At 60.6% G+C, this 26,635-nt stretch overlaps 3 protein-coding genes across 4 annotated transcripts; 2 read left to right on the forward strand and 1 right to left on the reverse strand.

The window, feature by feature from the left end:
* Positions 1 to 2,923: 2,923 nt before the first annotated feature.
* Positions 2,924 to 5,299, forward strand: TMUB1 (transmembrane and ubiquitin like domain containing 1). Its single transcript, XM_063100289.1, has 3 exons — positions 2,924 to 3,003; positions 3,784 to 4,202; positions 4,483 to 5,299. The coding sequence occupies exons 2-3, from the start codon at positions 3,814 to 3,816 to the stop codon at positions 4,832 to 4,834; spliced, it is 741 nt and encodes a 246-aa protein (XP_062956359.1). The 5' UTR covers positions 2,924 to 3,003; positions 3,784 to 3,813; the 3' UTR covers positions 4,835 to 5,299.
* A 260-nt stretch (positions 5,300 to 5,559) lies between these two features.
* Positions 5,560 to 9,864, forward strand: FASTK (Fas activated serine/threonine kinase). Its single transcript, XM_063099851.1, has 10 exons — positions 5,560 to 5,750; positions 6,554 to 6,976; positions 7,486 to 7,665; positions 7,802 to 7,941; positions 8,413 to 8,626; positions 8,731 to 8,890; positions 9,104 to 9,195; positions 9,268 to 9,403; positions 9,477 to 9,591; positions 9,669 to 9,864. Exons 1-10 carry the CDS (start codon positions 5,669 to 5,671, stop codon positions 9,774 to 9,776), a joined length of 1,650 nt encoding a protein of 549 aa, XP_062955921.1. The 5' UTR covers positions 5,560 to 5,668; the 3' UTR covers positions 9,777 to 9,864.
* A 90-nt stretch (positions 9,865 to 9,954) lies between these two features.
* SLC4A2 (solute carrier family 4 member 2) lies at positions 9,955 to 26,367 on the reverse strand. 2 transcript variants are annotated; one of them, XM_063099120.1, is made up of 23 exons: positions 26,035 to 26,367; positions 22,688 to 22,801; positions 20,675 to 20,840; positions 20,275 to 20,516; positions 20,089 to 20,195; positions 18,313 to 18,545; positions 18,082 to 18,224; positions 16,557 to 16,737; positions 15,126 to 15,261; positions 14,862 to 15,027; positions 14,631 to 14,745; positions 14,285 to 14,469; positions 13,902 to 14,127; positions 13,591 to 13,806; positions 13,361 to 13,509; positions 13,060 to 13,254; positions 12,049 to 12,303; positions 11,852 to 11,941; positions 11,573 to 11,739; positions 10,949 to 11,202; positions 10,693 to 10,862; positions 10,294 to 10,467; positions 9,955 to 10,207 (listed from the first exon to the last, which is right to left on the reverse strand). In XM_063099120.1, exons 2-23 carry the CDS (start codon positions 22,736 to 22,738, stop codon positions 10,127 to 10,129), a joined length of 3,702 nt encoding a protein of 1,233 aa, XP_062955190.1. In that variant the 5' UTR covers positions 22,739 to 22,801; positions 26,035 to 26,367; the 3' UTR covers positions 9,955 to 10,126. The 2 variants fall into 2 exon arrangements, with proteins under 2 accessions (XP_062955190.1, XP_062955189.1); XM_063099119.1 differs by lacking the exon at positions 26,035 to 26,367 and adding an exon at positions 24,875 to 25,010.
* Positions 26,368 to 26,635: the final 268 nt, after the last annotated feature.

Below are 26,635 nucleotides of genomic sequence, written 5' to 3' on the forward strand. Positions count from 1 at the left end.
CGCCCCTGCCCCGCGCCGGGCCCCTCCCACCCGCCTCGGCCCTTCCGCCTCCTCGCCCCCGCCCCCCACCGCCCCGAGGGCCTCCTCCGGGCCCGGCTGTCGCTTTCTCCTCCCCACACTGGCGTCGGATCTCTGGGCAATGCCCGAACAGTACCCTGCGCCTGACGGTGCTGCCGAACGCGGCTGATTGGCCGAGGAGCCCGGCCAGGCCTAGCTGCGCCCCGCGTCCTGCCTTCATTGCGGCACAGGCTCCCTTGTCCCCAGGCCCCGAGGTCATCCCTAGAGGCCACCCCGCTGCCGGGGTTCTCTCCCTGGCTTTCTGCCTGGGCTTTCCACTGCCTGCTGCAGCTCAGAGGCTGGGATGGGTTCCCGGCTGCTATCTCCTGTTCTCCCCAAGAGCTTCATCTGCGGGCCCCTGGAAATGACACTAAACAACAATGACCCTACTCTTATCTTCTTGGGACAGGCCTCTCGTAATAAAAGAGCCCCGCTGCTGGACTGGGAAGAATTAGGTGAATGCGTCCAACACCATTGGTACATAGAAGAAAAATGGGAGGAGGGCCGGCCAGTGGCTCACTTGGGAGAGTGCGGTGCTGACAACGCCAAGGCCACGGGTTCAGATCCTATATAGGGCCGGCCCGTGGCTCACTCGGGAGAGTGCGGTGCTGATAACACCAAGGCCACAGGTTCGGATCCTATATAGGGATGGCCGGTTAGCTCACTTGGGAGAGTACGGTGCTGACAACACCAAGGCCATGGGTTCGGATCCTATATAGTGATGGCCGGTTAGCTCACTTAGGAGAGTGCGGTGCCGATAACACTAAGGCCACGGGTTCGGATCCTATATAGGGATGGCCGGTTAGCTCGGTTGGGAGAGCGTGGTGCAGACAACACCAAGCCAAGGGTTGAGATCCCCTTACCGGTCATCTTAAAAAAAGAAAAGAAGAAGAAAAGTGGGACGAATAAAATATTATGCTTTCTTCCCCCACCCACCCCATTCGAGAGACTCACCAGAGCCCACGTGACTCTTAATTTTTCTTGTCCTCACCCCCTTGTCCGTCCTGTCCTTCCACTCCTGGGGCTGGCGAGCTCCCTTCAGTGTCTCAGTTCCTCTGCATTCCCATTACCAAAGCTGTGCGCAGTTCTGCTACCCCACCCCCAACACGCACATTTTCTAAAACCCACAAGAGGTGACATGTGCAGGACAGTGGCTCCAGCTAATAAATCTGCCAGGGATGGAGGAGAGTCTCTGCCACACCTGGACATTCCCTGAGACAGTTGATGTATGTCATCCTTTTTACACACACTGCCACTCCCCAGGCCAAGCTGGACCTTTTCTCAGCATGAGGTCACCCACCACTCACCTACCCACACAACTCTGCCCCGGTACCAACCCATTCACCATTCCTGGATGTTTCTTGCACCTTTCAGAGAATCAGGTTCAAGCAAAGCAACACTTGGGACCTCCCAGCTTCCTGAGGGATGTGGGTTTCCACCTGCCTGTATGACTTTAAGGATGTCTTATACCCTCTCTGGGCTTCATCTGCAAAATATAGCAATTGGACAAAAAACCTAGCTCTCGTGTTCTGCAGTTCTAGAAGCAACATCTAACATCCCTTTTGGACTTGACAGCAAGAAGCTGTACCAGGTATACCTCTCAAGAGAGATGCTGAGGATAAGAAACACCTCAGATATGTTACCCCAGTAACCAGCACACTGATGGTCTGTCTACATCTCTGTCTCCTCTGTCAGCATATGAACCACATGAGGGCAGAGAGAGAGAGCCTGATTCACCATTGTATTCCAAGCATCTTACACAGTGCCTGGCATATAGTATATATTTAATAAATGTTTGTGCAATAAATGAATAAATGGGAGGGAAGGAACTAGAGATAAGTTAATACTGTATGTAATAAATCTAAATTGACCTTCCCAAGGCAACATTCAGAGTACTTGCTCCCACAAGTAGTAGGCATGAGCTTTGGGAAGACTCATAGGGTAGATTATTTTTAATTAAGAATGGCCTGTAAAATCCAGGATGTGAGATCTCTGTGGCTACAGAAGCCCAGAGGAAGGAGTGAAAATCCACAGAGATTACCGGGCCCAGGTCAAGCTGGGAGCCAACATCCCTTACACAGCAACACTCTGAGGACCCATCACTGAGCCCAGGTTTGGGTGGAAGGAGTGTACTGATCCTAGGTAAGCAAGCATCTGCTGTGTGACACATATCTTACGTAGATTTCACATTTAATAAAGCATCTAATTTCTTCCTTACAATTGACTTATGAGGGACGTTTTAGGAACAAAGAAACTTATGTTCAAAGAGATTCAATAACCCACCCAAGGTCATATGGCTGAGAAGCACAGGATAAAGGATCAGGATTTGCGCCCAGTTCCAAAGTCCATGCTTCTTTCACAGTCCTGCAGGGGCAAAGTGGAGGAGGGGACCAGGGAAAGGGGCAGCCCTGGGGTCCGGTATCCTTATCCAGCTTGGTGTGGCAGCCCATAGGTACTGAGCTCTGGGCTCATGAGTCAATCTAGGGGTCCAAGTTGCTTTCTGGCGTTTGCTCTGACATACGGGTTGGCCAGGGTAGGAGCCACCGAGCTCCCACAGCCTTCATCACTGCATCACGAACACGGGCGCTCTGACGTGCTCCAGCTGACGTTGGTGTCTGGAGTGACAGATGCCCTGGCTGCTGGCAGGGGAGGGGGCGGATCCCGCTGCCGCCCAAATCTCTGGGGGCTGGCACAACCCCCAAGCCTCCCCCCGCCGACCCCTTGGCGACCTGCCTGGCTGGGAACGGCGGCCCGCGCCCCCCGCACGTGGGTCCGCAGGGCGGAGAGTGGGGACTGCGCGACGCCGGACTACAAGTCCCACAGTGCCCCGGGCGGCGGGGCAGGCGGGGCAGGCGGGGAAGGGGGGGAGCTTCAGGTGTCTGCGACCTCGGCGCCTCCCTCCCGGAAGTGCCCGAGGGGCCGCGATGGAGCTGGCGGAGCCCGGCGGTGAGTCCCCTCGCCGTGGCCGCGCCCACCCCGCCGCCCCGGACCCCGGCCGGCCCCTCTCGCCCAGCCCCGGGATCGCCCTTGCCCTCCCGCGGCTCCAGGGGGCGGGGAGCCGGGAGACGTGATGGAGGAGTGGGGGTGGGGAGGGGTCCGGCCGCCGCGGGCTGGGGTTGGCGGGGACCGGGAGGCGCCCAGATGGGTGGGTGGCAACGCTCGGAGGCTTAGGATCGCCCGAGGGCGGAGTTTGACGTTTGGGGTGGAGGAAGCTTTGGGAAGCGGTCCCCTGCCAGTGGGGTTTGGGCAAATGGTAACGGGGGAGGGGGCGACAGAGGACCTTTCCCCCACCTTGAGAAACTTTAACGACGAAGGAGTGGGTGAGCTTTGGGGTGAAGTAGGTGAAGGAGTACATAAACTTTGGGGTGAAGTGCACAGAGGAATAGCTAAGCTTCGGGGTGAAGTCTGGTGGGGGTTGTTTAGGAGAGGGGTTGCTTAGAAGGTCAAGGCTCTGATTTGTACATAGGTTTTGGTGAATTGGGGAGCTAGTTAAAGACCCAGAATTCAGGTTACGGAAAGTTAGGACTTGGGGTTTGGTGATGGGAAGGGGCACAAGAAGGCAAGCTTGGGGCGACTGGGAGTCAGACCTGTGTGTTCTCTGGGGTGGGTAAGGGGACAGAGGAGTTAGGACTGTGGGAGAGCTGGGGTGGGGTCAGTAGTCTGCTGAAGTGCCCAGGGCTCCTGGCCAAAGAGCCAATGCCTCACGGGTTCTTTGTGCTTCTCCAGCTCGGTAGCACGGTGGGCAAGGCAGGTGCCATGGCCCTGATTGAAGGGGTGGGTGATGAGGTGACCGTCCTTTTCTCGGTGCTTGCCTGCCTTCTGGTGCTGGCCCTCGCCTGGGTCTCAACACACACTGCTGAGGGCGCCGACCCACTGCCCCAGCCGTCAGGGACCCCAGCACCAACACAGCCCAACGAAGCCATGGCAGCCACCGACAGCATCAGAGGGGAGGCCCCAGGGGCCGAGACCCCGAGCCTGAGATACAGAGGTCAAGCTGCACAGCCGGAGCCTGGCACAGGGGTCACAGCAACGCCGCCACCCCCGGACTCCCCACAGGAGCCCCTAGTGCTACGGCTGAAATTCCTCAACGATTCAGAGCAGGTGGCCAGAGCCTGGCCCCACGACACCATTGGCTCCTTGAAAAGGTAAGCAGGGAAGAGGGCAGAAACGAAACGCTGAAGAGTGGGGTGGGAGCAATCACTGAAGGGGCACAAGAGATACCTGACAGTCCCACTCATTTTACGTTTAGGGAGTTGAGCAGCCCGCATGGCACACTGTACTTGTTTTCCTATAGCAGACTGTTCCCCAGAGGCCACAGCCTGGGTGGTGTGTGGAAGGCAGGGGTGAGGGGTGTGGATGTCGCTCTGGGCAAGGGACTAGAATTGCCTGAGGCCTGCTCTCTTACCCAGGTCCCTCTCTCCTCAGGACCCAGTTTCCCGGCCGGGAACAGCAGGTGCGACTCATCTACCAAGGGCAGCTGCTAGGAGACGACACCCAGACGCTGGGCAGCCTTCACCTCCCTCCCCACTGCGTTCTCCACTGCCACGTGTCCACGAGGGCGGGTCCCCCACATGCCCCCTGCCCCCCGGGGTCAGAGCCAGGCCCCTCCGGGCTGGAAATAGGCAGCCTGCTGTTGCCCCTGCTGCTCTTGATGCTGCTACTGCTCTGGTACTGCCAGATCCAGTACCGGCCCTTCTTCCCCCTGACCGCCACTCTGGGCCTGGCCGGCTTCACCCTGCTCCTCAGTCTCCTGGCCTTTGCCATGTACCGCCCGTAGTGCCTCCACGGGCTCTTGGCAGTGTTGTTAGCCCCTCTGGACCTTGCTCGCCACGACGCGGTGGGAGCTGCTGTCTGCCCGGGCCCGCCTCTCCAGCCTGCCTCTTCCCGCTACCCTGGAGCCCGGCTCTGCGCCGCAGAGGACTCCGAGGGCTGGCGGAGGCCCCTCCCTGTGACCTCCATGGCTCCAGGCCACCTCCTGGGGCTGCTGGCCCTCAGCCACCACTGACAGTCAGCTCCTCGGGGTCAGGAACCTGCTGTCGCTGCCTTGGCCCTGGGCAGAGCCAGGCCACCCCCCTGGGTCCGTCTTAGTGTTCTGCCTGAGAATCCTGCCACCTCTAGTTCCTAACAGCTCCTTGGGCTGCTTTGGGGACTCAGGGACTGTGGGAGGCCACCGAAGGGGAGCTGGGAAGGACAGAGGAGTTCTCTGGAACGTGTGCAGATTAAAGTAACTGTGAAGTTTTCACTTTTGGTGTGCGTCTGAGTGTGTGGGGCCAGGGGACGGGGAGCCCTTGCCCACTGGGAGAAAAAGAAGCGAAGGGCACGGAACGGGCGCTCCCGACGTGCCACCTGCCCAGGCCTGCAGCTGGCTTCCTTTTCCCCTCTGTCCCGCCTCTACTTCGGCGGCGGACTCTGGGGCCCCGCCCCCCTCGGCCTGGGCCCGCCCCCGGGGCCGCGCGCTCACTTCCCGGAAACTGGGGGCGGGGCTCCCGGCGCCCTGGCTCGCAGCGCCTGCCGGGAGCCACGTCTCCGCTGGCCCGTCTCTGCGCCGGGGTTGACGTACGGGCGGCGATCCGGGGGCTGTCGGGAAGATGGAGGACTTGCTGGCCTGCCGATGAGGAGGCCTCTGGGGGAGCCCGGCTCCCGGGCCCCGAGACCGACCGAAGGAGCGATCTGCGCGGGGCCTGGGGAGTCATGTAGGGGCGGCGCCTGCGGCGCGAGGCGGGCCTGGGTGGGCGGCGGGAGTTGGTCTGGGTAGCGGCTGTGGCCATGGTCTCCTGGCGTCCCCGGGCAGGGGGGTGTGCGGGCCTCCCCGCACGGTCGACTCCTCGCCACTGCAAAGCGGCGCTCACGGGCCCCACGCGCCCTGCGAGGTGGGCGCTGCATTCTCATTTCGCGGGTGAGGAGACAGACTTAGGCACAGAGGCGAAGCCACTTGTCCAAGGTCACGCAGTTGGTAAGTGGGAGCGCCCGGCATGGAACCCAGCAGCGCCTGGCCGCGGAGCCCGCGTTCCACCGTCCGTGCCGCCGCCGCCGCCTCCTGCGGGAGCGGGAAGTGGTCGGGAGGGCGCATCGCTGGGGCCCCCTGGGCTCCAGGCTGGGCGCGACCACTAACCTGGTAATGACCTCGGGCTTAACTTAAACCTGTCGCCGTTCTGGGCCTTGGTTTCTCCACCTGTGAAATGAGGTAATGACAGCCCTGCCTACTCCTTACGAGCGTGTAAAGAGCATCAGGGGAGCTAATGCGTGTAGAATTGCTTTGTAAACAGCGCTGCGCTGAGCACACTTTAGGATTGTGATTGCAGTTTCAAAGGAGTGCAAGGAGCCAGAAGGGCGGGTGGGGAAGCAGACCAGAGCAGTCACAAAGGGTGAACTCGTAGGTCTGGGTTGCTCTGACCTCAGACAGACCCTTCGGGATGGGGAGTGAGGGAAGGAGTAGATGACAGGTCTTTGTCCCCTTTGGAGAAAACCTCACCTCCTTTTCTGGGCCGCCCCTCAGGGTCTCCATCACCCAACTCCATGCTTCGAATCCTGCTCTCTGCCCATGCCTCCCCTGCCCGGCTGTCTGGCCTGCTGCTGATCCCGCCAGTACAGCCCTGCTGTTTGGGGCCCAGCAAGTGGGGGAACCGGCCTCTTGGAGGAGGCCCCCAAGCAAGCCCTGTGCAAGGACTGCAGCGGCTTCTGGAACAGGCGAGGAGCCCTGGGGAGCTGCTGCGCTGGCTGGGCCAGAACCCTACCAAGGTGCGCGCCCACCATTACCCTGTGGCGCTTCGTCGTCTGGGCCAGCTCTTGGGGTCTTGGCCGCGGCCCCCTCCTGTGGAGCAGGCCACACTACAGGACTTGAGTCAGCTCATCATCCGAAACTGTCCCTCCTTTGACATTCACACCATCCATGTGTGTCTGCACCTTGCAGTCTTACTTGGTGAGGAGGGGCTTGAGGAGGGCGTCTGGGGGTGGGTGTTAATGGAAGAATAGAGAAAGGGAGTGGTGGAGGACCCAAGATCACGGACAGAGACTCAACGTCTCAGGCTTTTGTCCAGGCATGGCACAGACAGGCATGCTCGCTGCTGCTCCCCTCTAATATCTACAGCAGACATCACGAGTCAGACAGCATTTGCTCCAGCCTCGCTAAGGTGCCACCCCAGGGATTCCTTCTCATGTAGTGCCCTAGGAATCCACTACAGTTGGTCACAATTGCACGAGATGAGAGCCTATTTGTCATCTTTGCGTAAGGCTTTCCCCGCAGACCATTCTGATACCTCACGTTCACATGATAGTTTGCATTTCTCTAGTGTTTCCACTTAAACTAGCACACCTTCCTGCTCAGGAAATAGAGAGGAGAAAAGGTGGGGAATTCACAACTAACCCCGTGAGTAGAACAGAGCAGCCCAGCTCTGTTACCAGGACTGCCTTTGACCCTCTCCCACTCAGGCTTTCCATCAGATGGGCCCCTGGTGTGTGCCCTGGAGCAGGAGCGAAGGTTCCGCCTCCCTCCGAAGCCACCTCCCCCTCTGCAGCCTGTCCTCCGTGGTGGGCAAAGGTTGGAAGCTGCTCTGAGCTGTCCCCGTTTCCTGCGGTATCCACGGCAGCATCTGATCAGCAGCCTGGCAGGTGCTGGAGGGAGTTAAAGCCAAAGGGAGGGGGTCGGGCTGAGGAGAAGGAGACAAGTTGTCTGGGCTAGGTGACATCTAGCCAACTGGAGGCCTGTCTGGCCTGATGGTCCAGTGTGATAGGCTGTTCTTCACAGAGGCAAGGCCAGAGGAACTGACACCCCACGTGATGGTGCTCCTGGCCCAGCACCTGGCCCGGCACCGGTTGCGAGAGCCCCAGCTTCTAGAAGCCATTGCCCACTTCCTGGTGGCCCAGGAAGCACAGCTCAACAGCAAGGTGGGCTCACCTCCCACCCTCCCACACTCCTCTGTGAGTCATCCTCGGCGACCTTTGCAGGCCCAGCCTGGGCCAGCCTGACTGGCCTCTTCCTCCTGCAGCACACACGCCTGCTGCGTTGCAGAGCAGAGGGCTCGCTGGCGCCCTCTCCGTGGCTTGCCCCGCTCCCATGACCAGCGTGTGTGCCTGGAGCTCAGCAGTTTTTCAAAGCACTCTTAGCACTGCCCTAGCTTCACTGATTCCACTCCTCAAGGTCTTCAGGGCCAGATCCCACAGTGATGTCCCCTCTGCTTGTTCAGTGATTAGTCACGTGTGGCTCAAGACACTGCTTATGCTGTTGAACTTGTGGAGTGTAGGTTGGGGGTACAGGGAGTGTTCTGCCTTTGAAGGCAACACTCCCCTAAGGTTCAAACTATAGTGGATACTGGAGACCTATTTCGTGCCTGGTAATGAACTGCTCTTCCTCCGCAGGTGGTACAGAAGTTGGTCCTGCCCTTTGGGCGGCTAAACTACCTGCCTCTGGAACAGCAGTTTATGCCCTGCCTTGAGAGGATCTTGGCTCGGGAAGCAGGGGTGGCACCCCTGGCCACAGTCAACATCTTGATGTCACTGTGCCAGCTGCGGTGCCTGCCCTTAAGAGCCCTGCACTTTGTCTTTTCCCCTGGTTTCATCAACCACATCAGTGGTACGCAGACAGGATGGCTGGCTGGGGGCCCCAAGGGTCAGAGGGCAGGGGAGAGCAGGGTAGGGTCTGCAGCCTGGTGTGCCCCAGTCCCTGCCTCCCCACAGGCACCCCTCATTCTCTGATTGTGCGTCGCTACCTCTCCCTGCTCGATACGGCCGTGGAGCTGGAGCTCCCAGGATATCGGGGTCCTCGCCTTCCCCGAAGGCAGCAAGTTCCCATCTTCCCCCAGCCACTCATCACCGACCGTGCCCGCTGCAAGTACAGGTGGATGGGGCCGCTTGGGGCAAGGGAGGGGACCAGCCCAGGAGAAACAGAGTAGAAAAGCTGGAAGGACTGTGACTGTCCAAACTGATGCACTCTTAGCAGTCAAAAAGCGGGCCCTGAGGCAGCAAAGCAGTTTGCCCAGGGTGGTGCTAGACCCAGGCAGACTAGGATGAGACTCCAGAGCCTTCCCACCATCTGTGTCTTTCCCCTCAGTCACAAGGACATAGTAGCCGAGGGGCTGCGCCAGCTGCTCGGGGAGGAGAAATACCGCCAAGACCTGACTGTGCCTCCAGGCTACTGCACAGGTGAGCTCCGGGTGGGCGGCAGGCCCCAGGCCAGCCTCAGCTAAGGCCACCGGCCCTTTCTCTCCTCTCCAGACTTCCTGCTATGTGTCAGCAGCTCTGGTGCTGTGCTTCCCGTGAGGACCCAGGACCCCTTCCTACCATACCCACCAAGGTCCTGCCCGCAGGGCCAGGCTGCCTCTAACCCCACTACCCGCGACCCTGCCCAAAGGTAAGGGAAGCAGGGTGGGGACGCCTCGGCCACTTTGGCCCAGCATCCTGAGCCACACCTGCTCCCTCTCCAGAGTGGTGCTGATGCTGCGTGAGCGCTGGCATTTCTGCCGTGACGGCAGGGTGCTGCTGGGCTCCCGGGCCCTGAGGGAGCGGCACCTGGGCCTGATGGGCTACCAGCTCCTGCCGGTGAGAGCCGCCCCGCCCCACCCGCACGTCTGTCCTCACTCCCGGCCCGCAGCTAACCCGCTGCCCTCTCCCTGCAGCTGCCCTTTGAGGAACTGGAGTCCCAGAGAGGCCTGCCCCAGCTCAAGAGCTACCTGAGGCAGAAGCTCCAGGCCTTGGGTCTCCGCTGGGGGCCTGAAGGGGGGTGAGGGTCCACGGCCCCCCTGTGGGGGGCGGACAATTTGCACTTTGGCTCCCTATGTTTTGGCTTTTCATTAAAGTCCTTTTCCTTCCCCATGGCAAGTCTCATTTCTGCGACAGGGTGCGGGGCTGGGATCCCCATTTCTTTCCATCCATGCCCCCCATACAGAGACAAAAGGCCGGAGATAGGTGGGGCCGAAGCATTTTACTGCGTGGGGGGGAGGGGGGACTTTAAATTATTCACTTAAATAAAAAACAAGGACGGAGAGGGCGGGGGTAGGGGAGCCCCATCCCACCAAGCCCTGTTCCCTCTGTCCATCGGCCCTCGGCTGTCCCGGCAGGCGGCGGCTACACCAGGCTACACCGGCATGGGCATCTCATTGTACTCGTCCACGCCCTCCCGCTCGTCAAACACCGGCTCGGCCTCGTTAGCGTCCAGCTGTGGGAGGGAGGGTGGGCGGGCAGGGTGGGCTCCAGCAGCACCGCGGGGAGGGGCCGGGGGGCTGGGGCGGGGGGAGTCCTTACGCATTTCATCTCTCGCTCGGTGAAGATGCGGGTGAGCACCACCATGCGGAGCGGCACCGTGAGGATGAGGATGAAGGGGAAGGCCAGGGAGGCGGCTGTGGACATGACGGCCCACAGCAGGGCCAGGCAGAGCAGCTGCAGGGCCGTGAACAGATGCATCCGGAGGGTCCGAACCTGGGGTGGGCGGAGACCCGGTGAGCCCAGGCTTGCACCCCAGCCTGCCATGTCCACAGGGTGTGAGGACCCTCATCCCCCTCCTCTGTTATACAGAGCCTGGTTGGTCTGTACAGAGAGACAGTAAAGAGGGCTGGCCAAAGTGGGTAGATGGGAGGGGAGTTGGAGGGTGACCCACGTGGACCAGGATGGGCAGAGGACGGGCCCCTTCCAAGCGGGGCTCACCTTCTTGACATAGGTGACGTCTGGGTGGTGTTTGGGTGGCATGAGCAGCAGGTGCAGCCGCTCATAGAACTGGATCCCGTTAAGGGAGGTAACTCCCATGTACAGGAAAATTCCAAAGAGCACGGCCAGGGGGATCTGCCGGAGCAGATCCCCGATAACGATGGAGAGGCCTGGGGGAGAAAGGAGAAACAGTCGGCCCAGGGCTGCCTGGGCCCGGGGTCCTTGCTGGGAAGAGTGGGGGCGAGAGGCAGCATACCCACTAGCAGAGCCACCAGCAGCCCCGTCACCCGCTGCTCCTTGACCTCCTGAATCTTGGGCTTGTCCCCAGGCGCCACAGCTTTGCTCATGACTGTCAGCGCGTTGGCGTGAGTGACGGAGCGGACGGTGGCAGCAGCCAACCAGGGCAGGCCAAAGAGGGCACAGATGCCACCCATGGCCACAATGAGCAGTAGGTCCAGGTGGAAGCCAGAGCCCTTCTGCAGCATACGCTCCTTCTTGGAGATGATCAGCCTGAGAGCAGGGGGAGGCGCTGGCGGGGGCCCAGGAGGCACCGCTCAGCAGAACGCCCCAGCCATTCCCTCCTCTTGCTTTTAGAACCTGGTGGTCCCCATCCATTCTGCCAGGCCTAGGATTCCATCCTGGAGCTGAACCTGCGCCCTCAGCCCTTACCCTCTGGGACAGCTCCCAGCAAGCACTGCCAGGCCAGCCTGTCCGTCCCAGCATCGTCAGTGGGACCTTCTGCTGCCTGCAAAATAAACTCCAGCAGCCAGCCTGACATTCGGGGTCCACGAGGTCCCTGAGCTCACTCACCCACCGCAGCTGTGCTTCCCAAGCTGCGCACCCGCCTGGCCTGCTCTGGCCCTCAGCTGGGAGCACTCACGTGGTGATCTGCGTCTCCATAAAGATGAGGATGAAGACCAGGATGGCGGGCAGCAGGCTGGCCACCATCATCCACACAGGGAAGGGGCTCTTCTCCCCCAGCGGGTTGATGACCCAGCCCCGCTTCTCTGGGGCTGTCACTGAGAACCCACTGGGCACGCTCAGCTTCTGCAGGGCAGAGGCGGTGTGGGGGCAGCTGGTCAACATGGAGGGCAGGCTTGGGTGGGGGCTGCAGACAAACTCCCGGCCGCCCCCCACTGCTGCGTGGGCAGCATCTCACCTGGGTGTAGGTGTCCTCGATACTGTAATCCACAAGCACCATGATGAGGATGGCAATGGGCACCCCAAAGTCCCCGATCACCCGCCGGATCTGAGAGGGTAAGCAACACGCTCAGAGGCCTCTGCCCCCCGTACCCCCTTACTTCCTAGTCACCCCTGCCCACCCTTCCCCCGCCGCCAACCTTAAGGTCCACGTACCCGGCCAGGGAAGAACCGGCTGTTCTTGAATTTGCGCAGGAAGAAGGCGATGAAGAAGGTGCCGGCCATGAGCACCAGCGACAGCAGGGCCGTGTTGGGCTGGCCCCGGGGCCTGCCCTGCCCAGACTGCCTGGCCACGCTACTGTTGCCTGGCCCCAGGGTGGCTCCTGCCCTATCCCATGTCACGTTCTCACCCCCATCTGCCTCGGAGCTATTGGAGACCGAACAGCCATGGAGAGGGTGCTCCTGGAAGATCTGGGGAGAGGAGGGCCACAAAGGACCCTGTCAGCTGTACCCAAGAGATGATTCCTGGGGCTCAGCTGTGTGCTGTGGGGGAGGGGCGGGCCTGCCTTCAAGGAGCCTGTCTCCTTGGATTACAAGAAAGGCCCAGGCTGGCCGGTTAGCTCAGCTGGTTAGAGTAGGGTGTCAGTAACAGTAAGGTCCAGGGTTCAATCCTCATACTGGCCAGCTGCCAAAAAAAAAAAGAGAACAGCCCAGAGAACCAGTGGTGGGCACAGGGACATGCATAGGACTGAGAGAGGGCCGAGCAGCTGGTTTAGTCTGGAAGGCCGGGGAGTGTGGCACCAGCCAGGCCTGGGGAGGCTCCAGAGGTCTGAAGGAAGAGGACATGAGCACAGAGGACTGGGGGGTGGTCGGTCTCGTGCCTTTCCCACACGTGTCTGATGCCCAGACCCTGTCTGTGTGTGTCAACTCTGGAGACTTTCCCTTTCTACACTCCTGGATTGTTTGACATCTTGGCAAAAGCATGTGCTATCTTTGTAATTAAGGATATGTGAGTTTGTGAAAGATTGATCAGAAGCTCTGGTGAGTATGTTGGTGATAGGGAGGCTGGGGCAGGGGCAAGAGAAAGGATAAGCCCCAGCTCTGGAGACTCCGTGGACAGCAAGCCCAGGGGACACTCCAGACCAGCCTGGCCTCAAATCCACAAAGAACCAAGACACAGGACAGGACTTGCCGGCTCCCTCCCGCCCAGCTCTCAGCAGGAATCACCTTAATCAGTTTGTAGAAGGTCTCGTAGATGAAGATGAGCGAGATGAGGAAGGCAAAGATCTCCTGGGTGAAGCGGGAGACAAAGCGGACCAGGAAGCTCCCCTCCAGGGCCACCATGAGCAGGGCCAGGAACACCAGCCAGAAGCCGATCCACACACGGCCCACCAGGTACTCCAGGTGGTTGCTGCTGCAGAACTGGGGGGTGGGGCAGGGGCAGTCAGGTCCAGCCCTCTTGGGGTGACTCGGGGAGGTGTCTAGGGAAGAGGAGGGGCAGCTGTAGCTGGGCAAGAAGAGCCCTCACCGAGAAGAAGGCCTCCTCGAAGACCAGCAGGGGCCCTGAGAAGCCAATCACCAGCAGCGGCTGAGCACCCAGCAGGCAGAAGACCACGCCCTGGAGCGCCGTGGACATGATCAGCTCTGATACCCCTATCAGGTCCTGCGTCTTCTCTCCTGGGGGCGCAGGAAGCAGCTCAGGAGCTGGTGGCCAAGGCCCTGTGCAGCCTCCAGCCCCCACCTGACGCCTTTCCTTACCCAGTAGCCCCCCGAAGGTAATGGCAGGAGACAGGGCGGCGAAGTAGATGAAGATAACAGCAGCCAGGCACTGGGGATCGAGTGCATCACGGAAGTCACTCAGGTAGTGGGGATAGCGGCGCCGCACGTCACGGATCAGTCCCCCGAAGGGCCTGCCCGTCCGCCGAAGGGGATCGTCTTCAGCTGCACCTGCCACCTCTACCATCTGCAGGAGCGCTGCAACCCAGGCCTCCGTCAGGGTGCCCCCAGGCCTGCCCACCCTCCTCCTCCAGGCAGCCCCATCCTGGCCCTGCGTCTGCACTGGCCCGTACCCTTATCCTGGGCAGACTTGGGCTCCAGCCCAGCCCCTGTGGGCAACAGCCGGCCTTGCTCCTCCCGCTTCTTGAGCATCTGGCGCTGGAAGTGGGCGACGGAACGCAGCAGCTCCTCGCCCTGCACTTCTGAGGGCGGCAGCACCACGCTGCAGTCCAGGAAGGCATTGATGGCGGTCAGCAGGTCATCCCGCTCGTCTGCCAGGTACGCTGCCTCGTGGAATTGCTGCCAAAGCAGTACGAGGATTGGGGAGGGCACAAGAAGGGCCGAGGTCATGCAGCTGGGGCTGGGCAACACTGGCGGTCAGGGGGATTTGTGTGGGGCCGAGGGTGGCCCAGGGTGGGCTCTGGAGAACAGGGCCCAGATGAGGAGGGGAACTGACCTTGTCAGACATGAGGGTAGAGATGGAGCGGCCGATCTCATGGTAGTCCATGTTGGCGCTACTCGGGCCCAGCAGCAGGAAGAGGAAGCGCACAGGCACAGGCACCTCCAGCACTGCGTCCAGCTCCACGGCCTCCCGCAGCCGCACGAAGGCCATGGTGGGGCGGGAGAGGAACTCCATGCAGCCTAGGGGCATAAGGCCATGTGCGCAAGAGCAGGGTGGCAGGACCACCTTCCAGCCCCCAGCCCGGGGGGCAGCACTGAGGCAGGGCCTGGGAGACTCCATGTGGCCCTGCCCTAAGGCCCCACTGCTGAGACCGCCTGCCTCTAAGACTTGCCCCACATACCCACAAGGACCACTGTAGCCTCAGCGTTCTCAGGGATCTTCTCCAACAGCTTCAGCTCGTGCTTGGACTTGGAGCGAGTGATGCCAGCCGACGGGGCTGGAGGTGACAGCTCACGCTGGGGGTCACAGGAGAACGGAGGTCAGCTCAGCCAGGCGCCTCCCGTTGCATGCTCACACGGGCCTTGCTCCCAGCCCTGCAGCCAGCCCCAGGCAGGGCCCATTCTCCCCTCACCTCTCGCTCCACTTCCAGTCGGGTCTCAGGAACACCTCCAATGAGAGGCTCGGTGACATGGGGGTCACTCTCGGCCCCCTGGCTGTGGTGATGCCCCAGTAGGGAGCCCAGGGAGCCGGCAGAGATGTTGCGCGGGAAGGAGAAGTCCTTCTCATCACTTGGGTGGCTGGAGGGCAGAGGGCAGTGAAGTTAGGGAGGGTCGGTGACGGCCCAGAACAGGTGGGCAGGATGAAGCGTGATCCCCCTCCTCCTGCAGGGCCTCACCTGTGTTTCAGCAGCAGAGCCCGCAGCACGTTGGCTCTGTCCTCAGCCTTGATCTGGTCAGAGATGACCATCTGCTCCACCACCTGGTGGGCCACCCCAGGCAGGGTCTGCTGGTCCAGGTCCAAGAGCACAGCCCCTGGAATAAAGACAGTGTGAGGATTCCTCATCCCCAGGCCGAGAAACAATGGTGGGGGTGGAATGGGAGGGAGAGCTGGGGACAGATGAGGGCAGCCAGGGTGTGGTCCAGGGGACGGAGCATTGGCCTACAGATCAGGTCTCAGGTCTGCTGCTGAAGCCTAGGACACATCGCCTCTCTGACCTATTTCTCCCTACCCCACATCCCCCAGGAATGTTGTAAGTCAGTCTCACCAGAGACCATCAAACCTCAGTTACCAGAGAGGCCATCCAGGCCAAATCCTGCCAGACGCCCCTTCAGGGAGCAGCCAGCCTCCTCTGGGATGCTCCAGACCACCCACTTTCTCTTTGCTCCTAGAAAATTCTTCCTCTCAGTGAGTCAAGTGCTATCTCCCTCTGATGTTCACTCTAGGGTCCTACTTCTACCCTCTAGAATGTGACACAGCTGGTCTGTGGCCTTGTCCATGTGGCGACCCTCGAGCCATTCGAAGACGCCCCTCCACCCCAGGCTTCTCACTTCCTCTTCACTTGCGCACGCCAATGGCTACTTGCTGGGTGCTTCTAGACCTCTCTCCACCATTTCACATAGAAATGAAAGTCCCTTCTAAAGTCACCAGGTCATTTATCTGGCATGGTCAACTTTCAGGAACAAAAAACTGAAGGATAACAGAACCAAAGGCCCCCCAGCAGCCATCACAGACAGTACAAAGCCTGGGGAGAAAACTCTCGCACTTTGGCACTTTACCCGAAGTGCCCAAGCCTCACTCATGGCCTACTTACTCTTAGTTTGCAAGCGATTCTAACAGGCGTCTCAGTCCTTAGCTGCCTAGAAACAGGCTTTCTAACAACAAGTGAGAATGATTACCCAGCGGGAAGGAGGAAACAAGCAAACAGCAGAAACACCAGACACGGGGCTGGACAGTCCTGTGGCCATTCAGTGAAATCTACATAGCCCTACACATCAGATCATACGTCCCAGAATCTCTAATGCCAGCAATTTCAGAAAGCTTTCCATCAACATGGTCTAAAAACAATTTAGCTTCATTTAGCTGAAAATACCACCTAGAGAAGCTGCTTGCTGAAAATACCAGATACGAGACAGCAGTGTCAATCCTGCCCGGCAGTCACCCAACAAGAGTCCAAGGAATGGCAGTCTGCGTGACACTAGGGAGACGAGGTGGTATCACACGCTGCGTGACTCAAGATAAACGTGGGGATATTTGGCCAGGGGGTCCTCAGAAAACGGGCCTAGGAGCCGGGAGTTCCCTGGGCGGGGGTCCGGGCAGCTCAGGTTACCATGGGCCAGGGTCCGGCGCAGCTCCAGGAGACTGCGGAAGGAGAGGGAGGCCACGTGAGGCTTCCCCCAGCGCTCCGTCTCCTCCTCCACATCCTCCTCAAATTTGATCCAGCGGGCTGTCTCCCGCCACTGAGGCTCTTGGTTTTTGTCCAGCAGCAACTCATTCAGCTCCACGAACACCTTGGGGCAAGATGAGAAGACACTGTGATACAGAGCCAGAGGCGATCCTGGGTGGGTCTCAGGGGTAAGTGGCGTTGGGAGGGAGCAAGTGGCCCTGGACAGCACAGTGGGCAGCGCACAGGCTTGAAGGTCTCACAGCCCAGGTGGGAACTCGGATGAGTGACTAACCCACCCAAGACTCAGATTTTCTTCTCTGTGAAATAGGAGTAATAATGCCCACCTTGGGCTGGCAGGTTAATTTGATTGTTTAGAGAGTAGTCTTACAACACCAAGGTCACAGGTTTGTATCCCCGTATCTGCCAGCCACCAAAAAAAAACTAAATAATAATGCCCACCTCCAAGGGCTGTTGTGAGGATTTAAAACAAAAAAAAAAAGCATAGAAAATGCTCTGGGCTGGCAGTTAGCTCACTTGAGAGAGCGCCGTGCTGATAACGCCAAGGTCAAGGGTTCAGATCCCCATACTGGCCAGCTTAGCAGGCGATATGACTCGTTGTCAGTAATCAGTGCTGGATAGACATCACTATACACACAAGAAAACAATGGGATTTTGTACGGTTCTGTTTGTATACATTCAAGAACTGGCAAAGTGGATTGCAAGTGACAGAGGAGTGGTCACTTCTGAAGGACACTGACTGGGCGGGACATGAAGGAACTTTCTGGGTGGGGGAAATGGGCTCTACGTAGGCAGTGGTTATCCACTTGGGCGTTGCAGGTGCAACAAGTCATTAACCTGGGTACTTAACAAAAGCACAATTTACTCTGTGTCTATTATACCTCAATAAAAAGGTTTAAAAAAATACCTTGAGTCAGAGTTGAGGACCAGAGCCCTGGAACCTAAGGTGGGCAGAGCCACCAAGTAACTAAGTGACCTTGGCCAAGTCGCAGCACCTGATTTATGGCTGAAGCCTGTGGTCATCTTCACAGGTTGCTGGGAGGATCAGATGAGTACAGAGGTGACTGGGCTGTGAAAGATGAAGTGCGGTGCGACACGCGGCCACCTCTAGCCCAGAGGGCCCCTTAGTTCAAGCCAGAAAAGGCATCTCTTCCTCAAACACCTCACTGCCATCCTTCAGAAAATGGTCATGATATTCAAATCATGTCTCAGATGTGAATTGTAATTACAATACTCAAATCAACAATGTCTAAGATGTCAATCTTAATCGCAATGCCCAAATCCACAAGCTCTGAGTTGTGTACGTCACACTCTTGTGCAGTGTGTAACCTTCACGACCATAGGTGGCAACCCTGGTGCTTGAGATGACTGATGTCTGAGAGGTAGGGGAAGGCGCAGGGGAGAAGAAGGATGGGGAGATGATGGAAGAGCATGCATCAGAGCACGGTACCTCGTGGGGCTTGTGGGGAGCCCGGGGTCGGGCCCGAGGCGTGGGGCCAGGCTCCCGCCCTTCCCGGCTGCTCTGCACAGACCCTTTGGCATTCTTCCGCACCAAGTGCCGCCGGACCCCAGGAACGTCCTCAAACCGGTGACCTGTGGAGGGGTAGAGGGCCAGGGTCAGGCTCTCTTTTTCTCTTACTCCTCCCACAGCAGTGGGCTTGGCCCAGGCCCCAGCACTCACTCTTCATGAGGTCCAGGTCGGCTGTGGCCAGTGTCTGAGCCTCGCTCTCGTCCGTTGGGACACGGGGCAGCAGTGCTTGCTCAGCCCCCGTCATGCTCCCGATGCGCCTCCTCTCCTGAAGGTTGTAGCTGCGATGTCCAGGCTGGGTTTTGGTCAGGGGGCGTCCTGAAGCACCCCCGTCATCCCCCCCTGCTGTGCCGCTGGCCACGGCCACCACTTCTTCCACTAGGGCTCTGGACAGAGAGAGCAGCTGTGAGCCTGAGAAAGACGGCCTCCTTCCCCACAACCAGCACCTGTGCAGGGGGAACCTGGGAAGGGGACCCATAGGAGCCCACACCCCCCTACTCCCACTCTTGGGAAGTGCGAATGTCGGAAGGAGGAGGATTCTGGAAGCAGACTGCCAGCCCTGAAATCCTAGCTCTCCCCTTTCCTGGCTGTGCAGCCCCAAACGGTCATCCCAAGGCCCCTCTGAGCATAAACTCCTCAGCAGAATGGGGCTGAAGCCAGCCTCCTGTGGTGCCCAGAGAGGTGGAATTCTGCAAAAGTACCAGAGCAGGGCCTGGCTCATAATGGGAGCTCATGAACGTTCCTTCACGTTAGTTAGCATTCAATCCCGTGCCCTCTGCCCCTCCCAGGCACACCCCTAACCACAGGACACAAGAGGTTCCCAGGGCCCCACGTTTCTAACCAAGTGGGGCTTTGAAACTACAAACTTCCCTGTGCTGTGCTCGTGAAGAGGGCATGAAGGCCTCATGCTTAACAGACTCCACCTTCTGCTCCTCTGCCCACTCTTTCTTTGCCAATGCCAGTGCCTTCTGGCCCCTGCCATCTGTCCTGACCATCTCCTGACCTCGCCAGCCTCCACAGCTCCAAGCCCACATCCCCTCCCAAGACCAGAGCCGTCCACCACCAGGCTTTCCCGGCCTCCACCCACCTTCAGAGCCTCGCTCTGCTGGCACCCTTTCCCATTAATGCCAGCCTTTCTCGGAAGCCCCTGCCTCCTCCCAGCCACCTGGCAGCCCGTGGGCTCCCTGTCACTGGGCCCAGCACCCTCTACACAGCCTGTGCCCCAGTGAGCCTTGCATGACCCAGAGGGGACAGCGTGCCCTTCACTTCCTGCGGCCCTTCATGCTGCATGGCACCCAGAAAGCAACAGGTCTGTGATAGTAGTGACCTTGAGACCTAGCTCAAAGTCATTTCCTCCAGGAAGCCTTGTCTGACTAGTGCCCCCAAACTCCAATCGCCTGCTGGTACTGCCACTCTGCCCAAACCTGGCCACCAGATGTAGCGACAATGTTCCTGCCATTTCATGTGCCAACATTTGGAATCCAACCAGGGTGGACTGGCAGCTCCCCAAGAATGAGAGGGGTCTCCTATGCCTCCCAAACCTTGGGGTTCCCAGTGGGTGCTAGGAGGTCACCACTCCAGTCCCTGAGACAGTGCTTAACCCTGCTCCCCCTGACACCATGGGCAGGGGTCAGCTCAGACTGCACATCTGTCTCATGCCAGGCTAAACCACACTTAGAACCTTCATTCACGTCACGCTTTAATCCCTGACACCACCCAGGGAAAAAGGTTCTGTTATGCTTGGTTTGCAGACAAGGCACCTGGGGCTCAAGGAGCTTAAGTTACTTGCCCAAACGGCTAGGCCAGGGCAGGACTGGGACTTGAACCCAGTGGGTGACGGCGAGGTTCATGCTTTCCTCCCGTATCACCTCTATGCCCTGGCAAGGCTGGTGTCTGTTTGGGGGCACTTGTTGACTGGGATGCACTTACCCTTTGGTGGCCCGGGGAGCCGCTTCCTGGTGGGACAGCAGTGCAGGCGGAGAAGGGCTGGTCCTCTCTGCCTTCCGGTCAGTGCCTTCATCCTCCTGGAGAAAGAACTGCAACAGGGAACCAAGTGGGCAGGGGAGGCCAGGCCAGGCCCTGAGGACAACCCCCAGGAGCCCGTGCCCCGCTCACCTGCACCGAAGAGGGTGTGGTGGCAGGGGACGGCTGTGTGAGGGCCCGGGCCCCCTCTGCCTCGCTGGTCTCATCCTCGTCTTCCTCCCCCTCTTCAATGGTGGGGGTTTCTCCTGTAGGGGAGGCTCCAGGGCGCTTTCGGGGCTTCCGTCCGGGGCCCTGAGGTGCCTTGCGGCGGCGGGCATCCGGAGGCAGGTGAGTGGACAGTGGATGATGGATGTGGTGGGAGGACTGGCGGTGGTCTGCAGGGAGGAGGGGGCTTGGTGGCGACAGGCACAGTGTCCCTCCCCTGCCATTGTGGTCCACAACCCTGGCCCCTCCCACTAGGACCCTAGCCCTCACTTTGCTGGACCGTCACGCCTGAGCCCCTGCCTCCCCCTTCCCCTGCCTGCCCCCTTACATTCAAAGTCTTCCTCCCCATAGCTGCGGCCTGGCTCCTCCCCTCCGCGAGACCCAGCCTCCTGCAGGATCTCCTCAAACCGCTCGACGCCCAGGGTACGGTGAAGCTCATCTTCCTCCTGCTCAGGGAACCCTGGTGTCCCAGGACCCAAGCTCTCTGGTTCTGGCTGTGAGGGAAAAGGGGTAGAGAGAACCCACAAGCATTCACTGAGAATTGCACCCCAAAGCCCCACTCCCCCCAGTGCAGGAGACCTAGTACTCCATGCTGGCTTGGCTGTCCCCTCTAATGCCAGGGACCCAGTATCTGCCCTCTGTAGTGTGCCCTCTAATGCCAGGGACCCAGTACCCCCCCAGCAACCTGTCCCCTTTAATGCCAGAGACTCGATAACCCCCCTTGCCCCACAGCCTATCCCCTGGGTTCCGAGCTGTCTGAACCCTGGCTGTGCAGTCAGTTCTGGTCAGTTCTAGGGTAGATAGAAGGGTCAACCCTGGAAGTCTCAGCAGAAATCCTGTATGTCCAGCCTGTCTGCAGCACAGAGGGAGGATGTGTGAACTGGGCAGTTCACATGGCAGACAGTGAAGAAACTCCTTTTGGCTGGAGGACAACTGCTGAGCCCAAAAAGTAATTTCTGGAGGTGCCCATGCTAACTGACCTGGGAGCATGTCTGAGTTAAGCAAACCCAGCCCACCAGACCTGGAATGTACGCACGGAATGCATGCGCTGCACCTCACTGGGGAGCCTCACCCACCACGGAGCCTCACTCACCACAGCAGCACCCCCGCCGAGCCCAGCCTGACTCCAGGCTCCCAAGCCCTGCCCCTCACCCCACCCCACTCCCCAACCTGAGTCATCCTGCGGGAGTGGAGCAGCGGCCAGCGCGGGGCAGAAACTGCGGTGCTTGCGAGAGCTCAGCCTAGCTAAACAGCTGCTGCTTCTGCTGCCTCGCAGGGCAGCCTTGGTCCAGCCCCCCACCCACCCCCTGCTGGTGTCAGTTCCAGGCACCGCCAAATATTTGCTCAAGAGCTTCTGGACCTGAAGGGCATCGGGACCTCCAAGGACGGGCTATGCAGCCCCCTCCAAGGCGGTGCCAGCAGCTAGAGAAAGGAAGAGCAAGAGGAGGAGGGCCGGGACGAAGGGCGGGCCTTGAGGAGACACCGAGCGGGACGGGAGCAGTGGGCTCTGGCCAGCTGGCTACAAGAAGATGCGAAGGTCAAGGGGCTGCCTTCTCCCCTCAGTGAGGTCGATTCTTGCCCAGCCCATCTCTGCAGCTTAAACCAGCTCCCTCAGGTGCTTGGACCCTCCAAGCGCTCAGCCCCACTCCTACCAACAGCAGCCCTGGGAGGAAGGAGGCGGGCAGTGAGCACAGGGAGCTAGCCGGGGAGGGGGTGTGGGTCACAGACCCCTCGCACCTGAGGCCACAAGAAGAAGTCCATGGCGGAAGAGGTGAAACCAGGAAGGAGGGGGAGGGGACTGGCCCGCGCCCATTCCTAGTCACGTGCCCTGCTGGGCCAAAGTGACCAATAACAGGACTGACTGTGGCGCCAGGGGTTAATCATTAGACTCCTCAGGAAAATCTGGAGGGGGCCATGTGGGCTGGTGGCCACGTGTGGGCCGGGAGGGCTGGGCCTTGGTGGCACGTGGGGACTGGGGCGGGGCCTCCTGGGGCTAGCAAGTGCTGCCCAGAACCTCTGTGTGCAGCTGCAGCAGCCGCAGACCTCCACCTCTAGGGCCAGGTCAGAGGGGGTTGTTGGGTTAGAAACTCAGGGTCCCCAAAGATCCTCTCCTGCTAAGACTAAACTACTTCAGGAAACAGCGACTCCCTCCCAGGGCTGGAAACCACCTGACACCCCCACTAACCATCCCAGCCATCAAGCAAAGTCAGGGTTCAGATGGCATCAAAGGCTCTTCTCCCGGCCTTCTATACACACCTACATGCACACCCCCCTGGTGGCTGGCATGGCCAGAGCACGGGTGGCTAGGGGACGGCAGGGGGACCCAGTGGGCAACACTCACCGTGCGGAAAGAGTCTGCGCCCGAGGCGGGGCACCCGGGGGCGCCGCTCATGGCCAAATCTTAGCCCTTTTCGCTGTCACTGCGGCTTTCAGGGCAACAAGGCGGAGGCATAACCTGGGTGGGCAAGAGGACCAATTGCCATCTGAGAGCCAGCCAGGTGAGCAGGCACCCAGCCCTGGAAGGGAAGGGGCCCGGCCGCCTGCCACTCCGGGCTCGTCACTACTTAGGATCCTCCTCAACTACGAAGGACCTAGAGTGGCCCTTAGAGGCAGCAAGAGCAAAGAGGACAGATATTTATAGTTAGAAAAGAGAAGAACAAAGAGAGACAGAGGAGAGGATCCAGTGGAGGGAGGCAAAAGAGCCAACCAAGAAACCGCGCAGACTGAGGAGGAGCAGGAGGTGGGGGAGGAAGGAGTCAAGGCCTAGTCCTGAGTGCAGCCACAGGGACAGGGAGGGAGCGACAAAGAGCAGGCAAAGGAGGGGAGTGAAGGCCCAGACAGAAACAGGAACCGAGCTGGAGGCAGCGGAGGTGGGTCCAGACCAGAGAGGGGTGTGGTGGAGAGAGGAGAAGCCCGTGGAGCTGGAGCGCAGGCAGGAAGAGGGAGAGAAAGAACTCTGGAGAGCCCAAAGCGCAAGCAAGGGGGCTGTCCCCAGGGAGCGGGCACCCCCTGCCTGGGTCTCCCTGGGTGACGGGCAGGAGCCCGACTCCACTCAGTGGGAGGGAGGAAGGGACAGTCGGTGGGCACAGGCTGGGCAGAGCTTTATAATGGGGGAGGGGCACGTGATGGCTGGGAAGGGGTGGGCACAGAAACCCTGAGGTTCTGCCCCTGAGGGCAGTCCGGATCCCTCCCTTCCCTAGCCTGGGGCCAGGAAAATCTGAATGGCAGGGCTGCCTCCCTCCTGACTGTGACTGTAGGAAGTCTGAGGAGGGCACCATGTATTGTGGGGGGAAGGGGGGAGCAGAAGAGGAGCTGCAGGGAGGGAATCTGATCACTGCAAACTGGGGTATCCATTCCTCATGGGGAGAGCACCGGGCGCACCCAAGGCTCTCCGAAGGTAACAACACCGAAGCTCCCCAGTGTGCTGTTGGAGAGTCAGGGTTGCCCAACTTTGGGCTAACTTGGGGGTAAGACAGGTCAGCGTGGGGTCCAACAACATAGGTTGGGGGTCAGCCTAGGGTGGGGAGCCTGGCCGACACATTCCTAGCAAGCTCTCCAATTCAGCTGGTGCTGTCCTCAGCAGGCCACCAGCCAGGGCGCTTGGAGGGGGAGCATGGTGTGGGAGGGGTGTGGGGAGAGTCTGTCCTAAGCACCTGTCCTAAGCACTCCCACCTCCAGGCTGTGCCCTCTGTGCGCTCCTCCGCCCTCCCCTCCTCCCTTTACCCACCCCCACCCCTCCCCCGCCGTCCCAGAACACAAAGCAGCCTCTGTCCAAAGCATCGGTGCCGATAATCCGGGTGGGGGCACATTCCGGAGACCAGCCCCGACCGGCCCGGAGGATTAGCATCTCTCCCCCTCCCCAAGGGATTAGCACCCCAGACCCCCACTTGAGCATTAACCACTCCCCAAGTGAATTCCTACATTCCACAGCGCTTCGACGTGGGGCTGGAGGGGCGAGGACGAAGAATAAAGCGGACCTCGCATTTCAGGCAGCGCCGCCCCCCACACTCAGCACGGAGCTCCCCAGCCAGAAACACGGGCCCCCGGGAGGCAGGTCCAGCTCTCCGGGCTCGTCTTTCCCATCCCCACCCAGCGGCCCCCTCTTCTGCCTGACCCCCTGTCCCGACCTGACCCGACACCCCCTTTCTCGGCTCCGCCTCCCAAGCCGGAGATGGGGGCGGGGGCCCCATGCAGCCCCCAGGCTGGAAGGGACCGAGGGACAGTGTCGGGGGGGTCGCAGGGGAGGGGGGCCGTCTGGAGTCTGCCCAGGACTGGGCCGGCCGGCGGCGCCTCCCCGAGAGTGGCAGGGGCGCGGCCCCCACTTTAGGGAACTCTAACGAGCGGACCCCGGAGTCCCCGCTTCCGACCGGCACTCAGTCTGCCCCCGCATCCTTGTCCCCGAGACCTCGACTCCCCGCGCCCCAGTCCCCGCCCTTTCCTCCCCTTCCACAGAGTCCCGCCCGCTCCTTCGCCCTCCCTTCCTCCCTCGGCCGCCCCGGGCCTCCCCCGCCGCCAGCTCTCCGCTTACCCGCTTGCTCTGGACTTGGTGCCCCGGGGGTCTCGGGGTCTCTCCCGGCCCTCCGGCGCCCTCGTGCGCTCCCGACGACTCCCCTGTGCCCACCCCGGGGCGCGTCCCCGCCGCTCCCAACTTCTCCCAACTCAACTTTCCCCCGCGCCGCGGGCAGCCCAGCCCCCTGCGTGCGCGCCCCCCGGCGCACCGTGCGCGGCCCCGCCGCAGCGCCGGTGGGGGCGGGGGCCCAGAGCAGGGCGGGGGCGCGCTTCCAGGCACAGCCCGGCACCCCGGCCCGGAGTCCGGAGGACACCCCACTGTCCCTCGGCCCGGCCCCGCGAGGCCGCCGCCCTGGGCTTCCCCGCACGGGGCCCCGGGGACGCCGTCTCTTGGTTCCATGACGGCACCTCTGGGCGGAACAGAGCCCGCCTCACGCTGGGGATCCCGGGCTGGGAAACCGGCGCAAGGATGGCCCGGGAATTCGGGGCGAAGGAAGCTGAAATATACATGCATCGGGGTGAAGATTCTCCTGCTCCCCCTCCCCTCCCAGTAAACCCCGGTGCCTCCGAGAAAGCGCCTGTCTTTGCCTGGGAGTCGGGACGGCGGGCGGTGAGAGGGTGACAGCGGCTGCAGGGTGGCTGCCCTTTCCTCTGAGCTGACCTAGCGGCAGGCAACCTGTTGGGGACTCCCCACTTTCCGAGAGGGACAGAGGTTCCCTGCGGTGCCCCCCACCGTCTCTGCCACCTCCCCACCCAATCGAGGCCTATTCATAGCCATCACCTATCACGTAAAACTGTGGTTCTCGTTTTCCAACTAAATGGTGGGTTCTTGCAGGTAAGGGATGCACTTGTCTCTGTGCTGTAGCCTGCCACGTGGGCGAAGCCTAGCATCGTGTATGCAAAAGCATCCGGGTATAAACGGGTTAATGACCAAGTGTTTGAGTGCTTCGCACCATCTCTGGTTTGGGGCCGTTTTCGCCCGGTTCACGGCCCTCAAGAATGCAATCATGAGACAATGAGAGGGCAGCCTGGAACATCTATAATCAGCCCTGTAAGGGTGAGGTAAGGGCTCCGGAGTGCGGCGTCTGTCTGTGGCCTGCCGAGGGCTTAACCGACCTGCCAGCCCTCGCTGGCCACGCCCTGGCCGGCTCCAGTGGGCCCTGCCCTGGAAAAGGGTACCTGGGGAGCCCCGCCAGCTTGCCTCGGCATGTCAGCGTGGAGCGGCTGGAGTCGGGGGGCTCTGAGACGAGAAACGGGGCCCAGCATAGAGGGGGTCTCTGGCGTGCGTCCCTTCGCTCAAATCCAGCTTCACGTGGGGCACCCCTGCCCCTCAGCCGTGTCCGGCTGTTCCCTGTGAGGTCATCGGCAGCAGGACCTCGCTCAGAGCCATTCCAAAATCAACCGTGGGGTCTCTGGGTGGCATGGCGGGGGGACGGGGGTGGAAACCCATGCTGAGGTCGTCAGGAGGTCTTTGGGAACTCAATACCACCAACCGGGGCAGAGCCGGGCCACCAGGGCCCGGGATCTAGGCCGTCAAACCCAAACCCCAAACAAGGAGGCACCCCCCCCCCCGCCCCCTCTGCATTCTGGAACGTGTAGTCCCCGAGCGGCCTTGTTCAAATGTCTGTGAGCCCAGAAAAGGAATAACAAGAGCGGGGCACACTGGGAACTGCGGCTTCGCAGCGGGGCGCCGGGAAAGCGGACACGCGATGCTTCCTGGGAATTGAAGTCTAGGGTTTGCCTCCGCGGTCGAGTCCCGGGAATCGAGGGCTGCAGAGAG

The sequence above is a fragment of the Cynocephalus volans genome, chromosome 6 (genome assembly GCF_027409185.1).
Source record: "Cynocephalus volans isolate mCynVol1 chromosome 6, mCynVol1.pri, whole genome shotgun sequence".
NCBI lineage: Eukaryota > Metazoa > Chordata > Mammalia > Dermoptera > Cynocephalidae > Cynocephalus > Cynocephalus volans.